The following is a 13,798-nucleotide window of genomic DNA, read 5'->3' as shown; positions in this document are numbered from 1 at the left end:
GAAGCTGTTCTGGCAGACTGGAGGGCAGTGGTGACTGAAAGGAGGGCAGTCTCTGTGGAGTGGCCGGTCTTGAAGCCCGATTGGTTGGGGTCGAGCAGGTTGTTCTGAGAAAGGAAGTTAGACAGTTGGTTAGATACAGCACGTTCAATTGTTTTAGAAAAGAAGGGTAACAATGATACCGGTCTGTAGTTCTGGAGGACGGCAGGGTTAAGGGAGGGTTTCTTGAGTAAAGGGGTAACTCTGGCCTGTTTGAAGGCAGAGGGGAAGGTGCCAGAGGTAAGAGAGGAGTTTAGAACATGGAGTAGAAAAGTTATGATAGAGGGGGAGATGGTTTGAAAGAGAGGGGAGGGGACAGGATCAAGGGGACAGGAGGTGGGGCGATGAGAGAGAATGAGGTCAGAGAGCTCTGCCTCGGACAGGGGAGAGAAGGAGTTTAGACATTTAGTTGGGTCAGTAATGGAGGGTGAGGGGGTAGGAAAGGTGGGTTTAGGGAACCGACTGCTAATGTCGGCGACTTTTTTCTCAAAGAAAGAGGAGAAGTCGTCTGCTGTCAGGGTGGAGGGAGGGGGTGGGGGAGGTGGGTTAAGAAGGGTGGAGAAGGTAGAGAAAAGTTTGTGGGGGTTTGAAGCGGAGTTAATTTTGTTAAGAAAGTAGAGGGTTTTGGCACCAGTTATGTGAGAAGAGAAGGATTTAAGGAGGGAGTGATACTTATCAAGGTCCAGACCGTCTTTGGACTTGCGCCATCTCCTCTCAGCTGCTCGAAGGGTGGACCGTTCTTCACGAATAACATCCGTAAGCCACGGGCAGGGGGGAGAAGATCGTGCAGGCCTGGTAGACAGGGGAAAGAGAGAGTCAAGTGATGCAGTTAAAGTGGTTAGCAAGGTGTCGGTGGCAGTGTTAGTGGGGTGGGACGAGAACTCGTCAATGGGAGGGAGGGAAGATGTTACAATAGAGGAGAAGTGGGAGGGGGATAGGGAGCGGAGGTTGCGCCGGAAGGTTACGAGGGGAGGGGAGGTAGGAGGGGTTGGAGGGAGAGAGACAGAGAATAGGATAAAGTAGTGATCAGAGATGTGCAGTGGGGTTACAGAGGTTAAGTCAGTGATACAGTTACGTGTCAGGACGAGGTCTAGCTGTTTGCCTGCCTTGTGGGTCGCCGGTGTGCTCAGCAGCGTCAGGTCGAAGGAGGTCAGGAGAGACAAGAAGTCGACAGCCTGCAATCCTTGGAGGTGGATGTTGAAGTCCCCAAGGACTATCAGGGGGGTTACATCATCCGGGAGAACGCTGAGGAGCATGTCCAGCTCCTCCACAAAGTCGGCTAGCGGTCCTGGTGGGCGATAAAGAACAATTAAGCATGCTTTGATAGGATTAGTTAGCATCACATAATGGTGTTCAAATGATTTGGCAGTAACCGAGATAGGTGTGGATGTGTATTTAATATGTGGGGAAAGAAGCAAGCCTGTCCCACCACCCCGCCCGGTTGAGCGGGGTGAGTGAGTGAAGGAGTGGTTGACGGAGAGAGCAGCTGGAGTTGCAGTGTTCTCTGGGTGGATCCATGTCTCAGTCAGCGCAAGGGCATGAAGAGAAGCATGGGATGCAAACGCCGGGATGAAGTCTGCCTTGTTCACAGCAGACTGGCAGTTCCAAAGCCCTAAGGAAAGAGAGAGGGCAGGTGGAGAAGAACTGGATAGGTAGTGAAGGTTAGAAGTTGACCGAATATACTTTGTGACATATCTACGTCTACGGGTAGTGTAGTGAACAGGAATGCTAAGGAAGCACATGCTAGCTATGAATAAATTCTAGGTAGAAATGATCATTCCAACCTAAACATTTGGTCACAAATGATACAACTAACTCCCATGTGAACCATTTATTTATTTGTGCAAAACGTATTGGTACCATTGCTCAACCAGCAACCAGTCCGGATTCCTGTATAACAAATACACCTTGTAATGCGCCATACAATTAGATATGTTTCTTAATCCATTGCAAGGGGATACATCCAGTGTGATGGTGATAATGCAGCCTGGTCAACAAGAACAAATGGAGTGAATGTGTTGTATAGGCCTACTGTATTTTCTGCGTCCTTTATACTTTGTTTATTCAGATTGTTTCACCAAAATGATTGCTAATATTTCTGCTAGGATTTAACATGATCTCAAAGCACTGCCTCCAAACCAATACTGTCTGTGTTGACCGCTTTTATGGTTTTGTAATTTAACATTACAGATGCAAAACAGGTGTAAAAACTAAACACTTTATTAAGCGTATATACAGACAAGTGAACACATTAATTTATCATATAAGATTTATAAAATCTTAGATATACTAAAGATTTATCATATAACTGGAATTTAAATTACCTAAAACATAATCTCATACAAAATTATTGCAAAAAAAACACATTTCTTACATTTGTGTAATTGTTGTACAATCTTGAACCCACATCTAGAGCAATCATTATGGTAAATCCTTAATCCACTGCAGCATGAACCAATGCAATTCTATAAATCCCGGCCAACAAAATCAAGCTTAAAATTATGAAATAACCACTATATTCCAAAGTTTACTGAACTAAGAAGGGTCAAATCCAGCATTTTGTTTATTGTAAAGACATGGGCCTTGGTACTGTAGTTGCTGCAGAGCTGCAGTTACTTCAGACTTAACTTCCTCATCCTTCAGTGATAGGAAGGTTTTACTAAGGCTATTCCAAGCATGTCTAAAATGAAAACACCTGCATAAGAAATCAACCTTATTGTAGTGCAATATTGTCTAATAAAACAATCCCTTTCAACCACCTAAATATATAAATAAAACACAAACGTTTAATTTGTCTGACACTTGCTTTACCTCTATTAAGCCCTAGTACTGTGTGGCATTTACATCACACAGACACAAGCGCAACACTCCATATTCCAAATAGTTTTTCCGACCTAGCCAGCACGATGCATACACATACAGTATATACAATTATTTCTACAATGCGTGTCCTGATGTTGGGCCACTGAAATGTTAAAACGGCCTATGTGTCTGTTTCCAGTGAGGAGATGGGAGTGTAGTCATGGTCTGGGTCCTCCATGATAGACTGGAAAGCCTCCAGTCCCTCCACAGACACTGCTAGACTGCCAACCACCACACTGCTGTCTAGAGCATCCACAACTGCACATACAGACAGAAGAGAGCGCGGGAGAGGTGGTTACCATGGGATTCCCAAATGGATATGGGGTAAAAAGAAAGAAAAAATTACCTGTATTTTATCGAGAGACATGGTAATATACAAGCAGTGAAAAGAAGAGATACAATTGATAGTGTAAAACAGACTAAAGACAGGTAAGTAGAGGACAAATGAACCAACATAGAAGTTGGGCAGCCTAAATCACAGTCATGCAAAGACACCTAGGGATAGGAAACTGCACAAAACTCACTGTTGAGGTTGGTTTCAATCATGTCCTGTCCTTGCTTCAGGATGTTAGGAATGCTGAAATAGGCCATGCCTACATCCTCACACTCCCTCTCCTGCTCCTCCTCCTCTGGTGGCTCGCTGACCACCGTAAACCGAATACTGTCCAATAAAATCACACCAGGCGTCAGGTAGGGGCCAATCACAGTGAGCCATCATTCAGGCAAAATCAACCATAAGCCTATCATAGCACAAATGTGATTAAACAGAAACTCTCGTCCGCCATGAGGAACCACCATTTTACTGTTACCTGGTTCTATGCACTATTACTAAAAGAAAAAAATACTCTTTTTTTGACAAGTCTCACAGACTCACCTGGACACACACAGAGGCCTGTCATACACAAGAGGCTACTTACTTCTCCATTTCTGGGTTACGTCCCTCCAGTACCCCCCTCAACATCTCCCGTCTCGTCCTGTTGTTCTCTACGTCTACATGAATCACTGCAGAGGAAAATGCGTCAAGAATGACCAAGTCAAATCCGACAGAAAATACAGTGTCCATTTAGGGAAACAATGATCAGGCAATCGAGATTGTGTGGGAGACTATTGTGTGTGTATGTGGGCGGGTACTTCTCTCTCCCACCCATATACCATTGCTGTAATTAGTTGGTAAATATCCCTACATGGGGTAGCAGTCTTCCTGAGCATTCATGGGTGTGTGGTTTGTTTTTTGTGTGTGTTTGCGTTGGCGAGTCTGTCCTGGCCTCCCCTTACTCTTGCTGTAGTTGTAGTGGCTGCTCTTGCCAGGCAGGGGTTTGGGCAGGGACATGGGGGTCTCCTCGGAGGGCAGGTCCAGGAGGGAGTACTCCACAAACAGGCGCACCACGCTGCTGTCCGAGGCTGCCCGTGAGTCGGGACGCAAGCCCAGGGACACGATCTCCACACGCACACGCTCAGAGGGCTGAGGAAGACAAGGAGACCCGTCATTTTGGCAGTACAGGATGTCGTTGGCATTTTTATGAGGTCTAAATGAAGTTGTTTGTACACAGTATATAGAGTGACTGATTGGATATCCTGCTGTGTTTATATAGGTAAGAATGAAAGTCAAATGAAATTGAGTTAAAAAGTTACTATTAAAATGAAACCTGTCAAGGTATGTGTTCATATTAGTTCTCCTATAAATTGTCTCTTTGATCTTCCTCTTATGTCGTTTCTCTTATTTAGTAACTGACAAGGCCGTGAGTGTGTGTGTTTAATTCAAATGAGATTCTTCAGAAATCAGTTTCTCCAATCTTGAATTAATCGATGTTTTGTTTACAGAGGCAAGAACCAAGCCAAACTGATATGAAGTAAGGCCTTTTTATCAATACGGTCTCTATGGTCCTATCTGCTTGGTAGCGTTGTCTTAGAAAACACCTGCTCCAATGACTGTTCTGTGCTCACAGACTGGTGTGCCTGGCTATTGAGCCAGGGATTGGCAAAGGGATTGACTCCTCCTGTGTTCTAATGGTTTCATTTGATCCTCACTGTCCCCCTGGGTCAATAGAACTTAGCCTACCGTTACAGGAAATACACAAAAACTGAGGAAACTATGTAGCCCATGCCATTTCAAAATTTCAAATCAACATATATATATATATATATGCAATTTAATAGCACATGCTTTACTGGAGCTAAAAATTGGGAAATATATAACTAAAGAACACCAAGAGCACCAGAACATCCATCGAAACCAAAAAATGTATCACTCCAAGACAACTGCCAACTAAAGTCAATCTTGAGTTTGGACTCATGTTGCTCTTCATTCCCGGGCGACCCTCTCTCTGACCCGTACTACACGGAGAACAGCCTTGTTAGAAAAACACAACAAGCCACATAACCTTGATACCTCCCGCCAGCCCAGCACCACCACCGTTCCTAAAGCCTCAGAGTTCTCCAGACTCCCAGGTCGGTTTGTCTCTGAGAGGAGCGCAGAGCTGCGGACTGTTTTCTCTCCTCCTCTCGCTCACCTTTCTTCCCACCGAGGCCTGTCCCGGAACGATGCAGTCATCACTGTCTGAGAGGATCGATTCACTCTGATCCTCGCCCGCACCTGGGGCCGCATGTACGTCTGAGAAGGGAGAATGGAGGGGAGAGAGAGGGAGAGAGGGAGAGAGAGAGGAAGGGAGAGATACACAGAGAAAGATTGGGTTGAAAAGGTTTATTCCAACCAACAGCGTTCCAGTGAAACAAAGGGGGAGGGGGGGGATATATATATTAACAGAATGACGACAGACAAATTAAAGTGCCCATCCAATCTGGAGGACACTGGCATCCTACCTCTCTCTCTCTCCTACAGTCTTTCTCTACCTGCCCCTCTCTCTCTTTCTCTCACACACAGAAATACATCCAAGGTCATCATTGACATTCATGGATTCAGCCCTCCCCTGTTAAAAGATTTTTGGCTGCCACATTCAATATTTATGGCTTTTTGGCCCAGAAAGTATTGTCAGCACACAACAACACTGACCATTTCCACCTGAAAAGAGAATACAAGGCAATAACAGTTACTATATGTTTCCCAAGCATCTGCAAAGGGAATTTGGATGTGCTGGAAAAGAAGATGAAATTCAAAGGGAAAGGTGAGGTCTATGCAGTAGAATCAGACAGGCAATACAATAGTGGTTATCTAGGCAGAGTGTAACAGCTAACCTATTTCACGCATTTCCTGAACCGAACAAGAATGCCAGTCAAACCACACCATTAAAAACATGCAGAATGCCAAAATGGACTGGCACATTATTAGTTTGTAATCCTGACACCTACCGCCTTCCTGTTCAAAGATCTCCTCCGAGATATCTGATTCGTCAGAAACAGACTGAAAGCTGGATGGGATCAGCTGGCCTTCGGAGAAGTGAGACTCCTCCTCTTCATCGTCGTCTTCATCGTCGTCATCCACGGGGCCGCTCGGACCTGCCACCGCTGCCTCCGACACCGTAACAAGCTGCGGAACATACGATACAATTTTACATTTACATGTAGTCCTTTAGCAGACGCTCTTATCCAGAGCGACTTACAGTAAGTACAGGGACATTCCCCCCGAGGCAAGTAGGGTGAAGTGCCTTTCCCAAGGACACACCGTCATTTGGGCAGCCAGGAATCGAACCGGCAACCTTCTGTTTCCTAACCCGATTCCCTAACCGCTCAGCCACCTGACTCCCCGGTACAAAGCACATGAGAGGCACAGGGAACTCCAAATAAAAACACTTTCATTACCTGGGGAACCACCGAGGTGGCAGCCCATGGATCTAGACTTCTACAAGAGAATCACATTTTAAAACAACTCTGTCCCATTCACAAAACCAAACTATGTCATGGGTAACAGGCAAATGCATATACAGTAACTATGTATAAAATACTGTATGTACTTCTTCTAGAAAGTTCCGCTGAAGATAACTCAATTACTTTATTTTCAGGAGCGGTAACATCCACAAAGGAGACTTTTTTGGAAGTCATGTTTTCTTTCATCAATGATCTCTGTCTGGGTTTGGGTTGAGGTACCTGGAGACAAAAAATGATATATACAGAATAGGTCAGTGTTTGAGCATTTGACAACAGATAAAGTATTAGCAGGTTTAAATCACCCCTTTATGTCACTTTGGATGCAATTATCTGCTAAAGGAATACGTTATACAAAAAAACATTTAACCGTCATTTCACAAACCTACACATTATTTGGATCGCTCTCAATGTGGACCACAGTTGCTGTACAAAGATAAACATTCAGAATTGTTTTGGAATATCCAAGCAAGAATTTCGAGTAACCAATCTTCAGCTTCGAAATAAAACGTTTGATCAAAGCAATACGAGCAGAGAACACCTCAACACTAATGTCGCACGCGTCCCACCTTCCCCTCAGCAGCAGCAGGGAGGGGATCGAGAGTCTTAGCCCTCCTCTCCTCTTTCGCCGTCGTCCCCACCACATCCTCCTTTCGTTTCTCCTTCTCCACCCTCTTCTCCTTTTCCTCCTTTGCTCCTTCTGTGCCACCGTCCCCTGCCCTTTCCTCCTCCGCCTCCTCCCCCTCAGGGGTGAGCTTCACAGGGGGCTCTTTGGGGATGAACCGAGCCTGTTCCACAGTCATGGTGGAGCCAGGGGGAGGGAGGTAGGTGAACTTCCACTTGAGAGTGACGTCGACGTGGCCGCTGGGGAGGCCGGCAGGGTCAGTCAGCTCAAACGTACCTGGAAGACAGACAGACCAATGAGAGGTCAGAAGGCCAGTGTGTTATTGTAGCTATTCCTTGGCGTGGCAGATACCCAAACAGCATAGAAATGCATTTACAGCACGTAGATTCAACGTCTTTGGCAGGACATATTCAGTAAGTAGGGGAGTGGTTTGAAAAAAAGAAAAAAATATATATATCTACAACACATATACAAAATCAATCCCACTAATAACCTATTATCATTGGTCAGAGAGTCAAACTGACCTGTGATTGCTTTATCGTGGGCCAGCGACAGTAAAGGCACTCTGGCCTTGCCCAGGTACAGCTCACTCTGAGAGTCCTGGTCGTCAAAAACATAGAGCAGCAGGGCCGAGGTCTTCAGATAGCCATCCAGATCTGCGTCCATGGGCACCGGAAAGGACCTGTGGTCCTCAAACTGGGGCTGGCCACAGTCTGGCACGATGCACGTGTCGTGGTCGGGGAAGTCAAAGAACTTGTAGATTGCGTAGGCGCTGGGTTTGCCGGCGCCGAGCCGGGACGCCAGGCCGCTGCAGCACCTCACGGTGACGCTGAGCTCGTTCAGGCTGGAGTCGGCGGAGGTCAGGTGAGGTTCCAGGGCTGTGGCAGACACCTAAAGGGTTTGGGGGGGGGGGGAGACAGAAGAGAGGAGCGCAGTCTTCAACACCTGATATGGATTTATATATGGGTGCTTAAAATGCGTTTCATTCGCTCCAAAGGTTGACAATGACTACCCAAAACACACCTCAACGTAGGCCAATGCAATGCAATTACTGTTTATGACATAGTGAAAAGTCGCCCTACCTGTCTGTCTTCAGCGTTGGCTGAGCTGAGATAGCCTAGGGCCTTCACTCGCTCTTTGTACAGGCGGATAGCCTGCTCCATGGGTACCCGCAGCCGGGCCCAGTAGTCCACCGAGCCAAAGGCCTGCACCTCCCCTGTCACACCTGAGAAACAGCAGTGGACGCCGGACGATTGGACTACAACAACGGGTAAACCGAAGTACATTCAAATTTGTGAGTAGAGTCAGTTCAAGAACTGGGCAAGTTGTGACAAATGAAGGTCTCGAGGTGAGATCTTTCACATTCTTCTATCCCGCAGCGGACACATTCCCAAGGGAAAAGTTTCGCTGCGACCCCACTCACCGACTAGCTGCACCGACCCATGCACCTTGCCCTCCCTGTCCAGGAGCGAGTGCAGGCGGAGCTGTCCCGCAGCCACCGTCTGGAAGTCCATCCCCCTGGCCAGCTGCAGCTCCAGGGTGGCCGACCCCGAGTGGAGATGCTGCAGGAAGAGGTCGTCCACGCGCACCACGTACTGCGACGTGAAACCGTACGTCGGCCGCTCGCCCTTGACAACGGGGGTGGACTGGAGCTCAAAGTCGAAGAAGGCGTAGGTGCAGAAGGTCGAGGGCTCAAGGTCGCCGAGAGACGCGAGGGCCACGGCCGGAAAGGACCCCTTGTCGATGTGGATTTCTAGAAGGTTCTCCCCGCGCTCCAGGCGGACGGTTTCGTCAAACACGTCGGCTAAGTCGTCATCGTCGACGTCTGGTTTGAAGACATGCGCTTTGGTCCCGTATGCGATGTCCTTCAGTTGGGCTGTGAGGAGGAAAGCAAAGGCTCTGGTTTGATTCATGAGAGAACGAATGAATTAAAAAACGAACAATATGCACACGAGCAAAGGAAACACAAGAAAACGAAGCAATTATTACTTTCTAGTTTCTTGATTTTTGCAGCCCTCATGTCCAGAAGCTTTGCGAGACGTTCCAGCTTCTGATCGTATTCCGTTTTTGCCTCGTCCATCTTCCGGGTCACAGCTTCCACTTCAGCCTGACAGTATGAAGAAATTTAATAATTTGTCAAACTAAAATCCTCTTTGTTTGAAGTGAACAGTCAATCATATATGTTGTCATATATATATATATATGACATATATCTATATAATCATATACATATATGATTGACAAAACTCTACTTGGCTCAGTTGACACACAATGCTCAGATGACACCTCCTAAAATGTAAACCTTCACAGATGTTCTGAAGTGTTTCAGATGCCACACCTGGTAGTCTTTGTTGATCTTGTGCTGGATGATGAGCATGTTCCTGGTCTTCTCCAGTTCCTGGATGGTCTCTGCGTGTGTGGCCTGTAGCTCCCTCACCGAGCGGTCTGCGTCCCCACGCATCTCATCCTCCACCTGCTCCAGGAAGCCCAGCTGGCCGTTCCTCTGGGTCTTTCTTACCTACAGTGGGGCAGACCAGGGCTGGACTACTCAAAACTTAACAAAGGCTTCCTTCCTTGCCCTCATCAATCGGAAAAATACTTTCAAATGCATTAAATACAACCTTATGGGTTTCCCTCAAGTACTTTCACGATATACAGGACAACCGTTATGGCTAAAGAGGAATGCACCTTAACTAGCATCAATGCCTCACTGAGTTCTGCCACGTCAATCTCACTTTCCTAGAAGAAAACAAAAACAGGGAATATAGTGTCAATGTACGGTCGTACCTTCAGTAAACCATGTCAAAAGACAACATTCTCGTGAGTACCTTGGTGTAGAACTTCATTCGATTTTTGATCTCATCCAACTGCTCCTTCTGCTCCAGGAACTGCAGCTGAAGCCTCTTGTTTTCTTCTGTAACTTTTTCATTCGCATCTAATGACAAAAAACAATATTGCTTACTGTACAGTAACTTTCATGAGCGCTCATGTACGGTACACGGCAGTCATAGCTGTCTACGGAGGGGCGGGGGAACATGCAGCATGTACCTCGTTCAGACTTGATCTTATCCAGAATCTCATTTTTGTCCGTGAGGTCAGACCTCAGCGCCACCTCTAGTTGTGCAATCTGCAATTTGAGCTGCTGTTCTCTCGTCCTCCACTTCTGTTCCTGAGTCACGTCGAAAGCACTGGGAGACACAACATCCGATACGTCACGGTGAAAAGGTGGCTGAGAAAAAATGTCTGGAGAGTTGGCGCGGTATGCGGGTTAACTTGAAGTTAACCTCACCTGTTCACTAGTTTGTCACAGTTCTCCTTCAGCAGGTCTCTCTCCCTCTCGAGGTCATGTAGTCTGTCTTGCAGCTGCACAACAAGATGAAAAGTCAGTCAAGACAAACCAGAAAGAGTTTCACATCGCATGTTTTTAAGGACATTTTGGATTTACTTAACGTTATGTCGAATGATTCAATGGAGTTGTATTTGGTAATTTGAAAGACACTTGGTTAGGTAACAGTAGATTGAGTTTTAAATTACTTAACACAACTGAGAGGAACCACTTGACGTTAATGTTTTAGGTAAATCCACGATTACATTTTGCAAATTTGCACTTGTTTCGACTGAAGTTAATGACGATGTTACCTCATCAGTCCTTCTCTGTGAGAACGAGATGTTCTGGATTTGACCTTCCAGCCCCAGACTCCTCAGTCTTTCATCCTTCAGCTGGCCAGTGAGCTCGTCCACCTTGCCCATGACACCATCGTGACTGGCCTTCAGGGTCCTCTGGTTCTGTAAAACAAAGCCAACTGCCGTTTCCAAATCATTTCTGTATCATTTGAAAAGCAAACCAAATATTCGGACATCTATGGTTGCGTAAATTCTGTGCTTTCACTGAATGTTCTGAAATGGTTTCTGGTGATGTTGCTTCTATTTCACCTCCTGGAGTTGGAGGAAGCGGCCCTCGAGCACAATGAAGGCGTTCGCCTTCTCCACCAGCTGCTTCTGCAGTCTGATCATCTCCACGTTGTCCTTGATAGTGGACCTAGAAGAAATCAGCACAGCCCAAACCGAGGAACGATATGTGTCTTTTAGAACGTAAGGTGAGCGTGTGTGATTGTGGGTGTCGGTTTAATTTGAACTCTGTACTTTGCACACTGGGGAAAAGTATTATTTCGATTTTTGGGTATGAACCACTGATCCCACTTGAATATTTAGTATCCTATATTCCAGATAAAGTTGTAACATGTTCGGTGTGGTTGGTGCGTGCGAGTGTGTGTTGTCGTGGAGCCCACTGAGCCAGGCTACCTCTGTCCCGTGGTCTGCTGTTGTCTCAGGTGAAGGAGGGACTCCTCAAACTCTCTCTCCTTCCTCCTCAGCTGCTCTCTCAGTATCTCGGCCGCTCGGTCCATCTCCTCGATGTGGCCACGCTGGGTCTCGATCACGTTCTCCCTGATTTATATCGCAGACACCCAGACGTAAACACACACACACACAGAGACTGTGAGTCCCACAAAGGTACAAGTAGCATACAAATGTCAAATTCGCCGCCAACGATTTAGACGTGGCTCTCATCTAGGAGTCTGAGTAGCACCTACAGGTTGCGAATCTCTGCTCTCGCATCATCCAGCAGACTGTGTCCATATCGGGGCAGCAGGCCAAGGGGAGGCCTCCCGCTCACTTCCACCTCAACGCTCTGGAGAGCTGGAACAGGTGACACACAAGTGTCAAGACATTTTCATTTCGGCACACACACACACACACCACTCTCACCTCTGACCCCCGGCTTCCTAAACCAAATATTTCTGCTTCCGATCTCAGTATGGTTGAGAAGGTTAGATGGTTAGGTAAGGTAGTTACCTCTGGAGGACGGTATGGGACCCTGAGTATGCATGTCCTCCCTCGGCCTCCTCATGCCTGTGTTGATGCGTGATTGGACTTGACCGTAAGGGGTGGGTCTCTTGCTCTGCACCTGCAGCTGTTGTTTGGCGGCCAGCAGACGTTGTTTCAGCCCATCGTTCTGCCTCTGCAAATTCTGGACCTTCTCCTGGAGCTCCTCCATCATCTCCTCCAGCTCCACGTCCCTGCCCCCCGGTGGACGCACCCCACCTGGCCCTGGTGCACCCTGCTCCACCCGCCTCCGGTCCTTCACCAGTCGCACCAATTTGGTGGCCATCCTGGGATCAGGACAGAATGAAGAACCCTGCATGTGTTCAGTCTGACACTTCATGGGAGCAAATAAGGTCAAGGAATTCAAGGGGAAGATGTTTGATTGATTGATTTATATTTGGGGTGGGCGGGGGTATAAATGCTAAGCCAGTAGGGAGTCTATCCAGTGTTGTTGGGGATTTAGGTAAAGAGGTACATGCTAGTGTATTTGCAAGCTTAATACAGTATATTCAATAATCAATTTGTAGAATATTTAAAATGGGGTGTAGGCTAAGTGTGTATGCATGTGTTTCTCCCACCTCTTGATCTTGTCCTCCTGCTTGTGGCTGTGCTGTTTGAGAAGGAGGTTCTCCTCGTGGAGCCGCAGGAACTTGTCCTCTAGCTCCTCCCTGGACACGCGTGAGATGGCCTGTCTATCTCTGACCAAGGAATCTGTAAGGAAAACAGTTAAGAACTAAATTAGCGGTAACTTGCTTTAATTGACCGTATTTCGAGTTATATTTCAGCCATATATGCACTTGCACTAAGTTAATAGACGCTTTACAAACCTGGTACTCCAACTCCAGCTTGGCTAAGTTTCAAAGTGATGTCCTTCACAGGCACGTCCGCTGCTGTTTCATCAGCAAATGTTGACATGGTTCTTTCTAAGATCAAGTTTCAGATATCATGATTCTTAAAAAAAAATTGAGCTTTGAAGTCATCTACGTTCACGTAGATCACTTACAGACTACTACAACACTTTGCTTTTCATGACAGTCTATGCTGCTTTTGGCACCATTGATTATGCCATGTTAGCTTTCTAGTTAGTGGTAAGGCAAATCATAAAAAGCGATATTAGCCAAATTTAGCGTGTTTTACTTAGTTGATGAGCACATATTATTTACAAAAGCACGTACTCTTTATGTAAACAGTCAGAAACATTTTAACATGCAATTTGTTACCGTTTCAGATAAACATGTCCATCCACAGCGACCGTTGCTAGTAAACAACCCCTTTCCTGTCAGTACACGCATGCGCATCGCTAGTTGCTTTGAGGAATCATGGGATATGGCGTGTCAGAGAGAAACTACTTTAGAACCTAATCTTTCTTTCTGTTGGGAAATATAATATTTTCTAGAAACGTGAAGAATACTTGTGATGCTTGAATTTGTCTGAAGGATTAACTTAATATTTTGTCACTGTCTGTAAAAGTATTGAAATCTACAGTAGTCTACAGAGGGATAGCATTGCTATATTCTTTTTTTTTTGTATAATATGCGACCGCAGTTATCTGCTGTTTTTCTTGTTAGTCAT

General features: G+C 46.3%; 1 protein-coding gene across 2 annotated transcripts; it reads right to left on the bottom strand.

Annotated features, from left to right (window-relative positions):
* Positions 1 to 1,792: 1,792 nt before the first annotated feature.
* rpgrip1l (RPGRIP1 like) lies at positions 1,793 to 13,522 on the bottom strand. 2 transcript variants are annotated; one of them, XM_047034478.1, is made up of 25 exons: positions 13,447 to 13,522; positions 13,054 to 13,149; positions 12,805 to 12,937; positions 12,197 to 12,513; positions 11,935 to 12,040; positions 11,645 to 11,788; positions 11,276 to 11,381; positions 10,982 to 11,128; positions 10,632 to 10,705; positions 10,391 to 10,530; positions 10,171 to 10,277; positions 10,031 to 10,081; positions 9,681 to 9,860; positions 9,332 to 9,449; positions 8,766 to 9,218; positions 8,425 to 8,567; positions 7,867 to 8,233; positions 7,287 to 7,618; positions 6,844 to 6,939; positions 6,205 to 6,382; positions 5,409 to 5,509; positions 4,174 to 4,360; positions 3,816 to 3,900; positions 3,423 to 3,559; positions 1,793 to 3,156 (listed from the first exon to the last, which is right to left on the bottom strand). In XM_047034478.1, the coding sequence occupies exons 2-25, from the start codon at positions 13,139 to 13,141 to the stop codon at positions 3,020 to 3,022; spliced, it is 3,927 nt and encodes a 1,308-aa protein (XP_046890434.1). In that variant the 5' UTR covers positions 13,142 to 13,149; positions 13,447 to 13,522; the 3' UTR covers positions 1,793 to 3,019. The 2 variants fall into 2 exon arrangements, with proteins under 2 accessions (XP_046890434.1, XP_046890435.1); XM_047034479.1 differs by having other exon boundaries at positions 7,359 to 7,618.
* Positions 13,523 to 13,798: the final 276 nt, after the last annotated feature.

Source organism: Hypomesus transpacificus, chromosome 14 (genome assembly GCF_021917145.1).
Source record: "Hypomesus transpacificus isolate Combined female chromosome 14, fHypTra1, whole genome shotgun sequence".
NCBI classification, from domain to species: domain Eukaryota; kingdom Metazoa; phylum Chordata; class Actinopteri; order Osmeriformes; family Osmeridae; genus Hypomesus; species Hypomesus transpacificus.
The sequence above is the reverse complement of the archived record's forward strand: the minus strand, read 5'-3'. Positions and strand labels throughout refer to the sequence as shown.

Bases quoted from the DNA above. Each gene is read 5' to 3' on its own strand.
- rpgrip1l (XM_047034478.1), bottom strand. From the start codon at position 13,141: ATGTCAACATTTGCTGATGAAACAGCAGCGGACGTGCCTGTGAAGGAC. The intron at 10,082-10,170 runs GTACTCACGAGA...GTTTTCTTCTAG, and splicing joins GAATGAAGTTCTACACCAAG to GAAAGTGAGATTGACGTGGC. The intron at 4,361-5,408 runs GTGAGCGAGAGG...TGTCTTCCTCAG, and splicing joins AGGCCTCGGTGGGAAGAAAG to CCCTCTGAGCGTGTGCGTGT.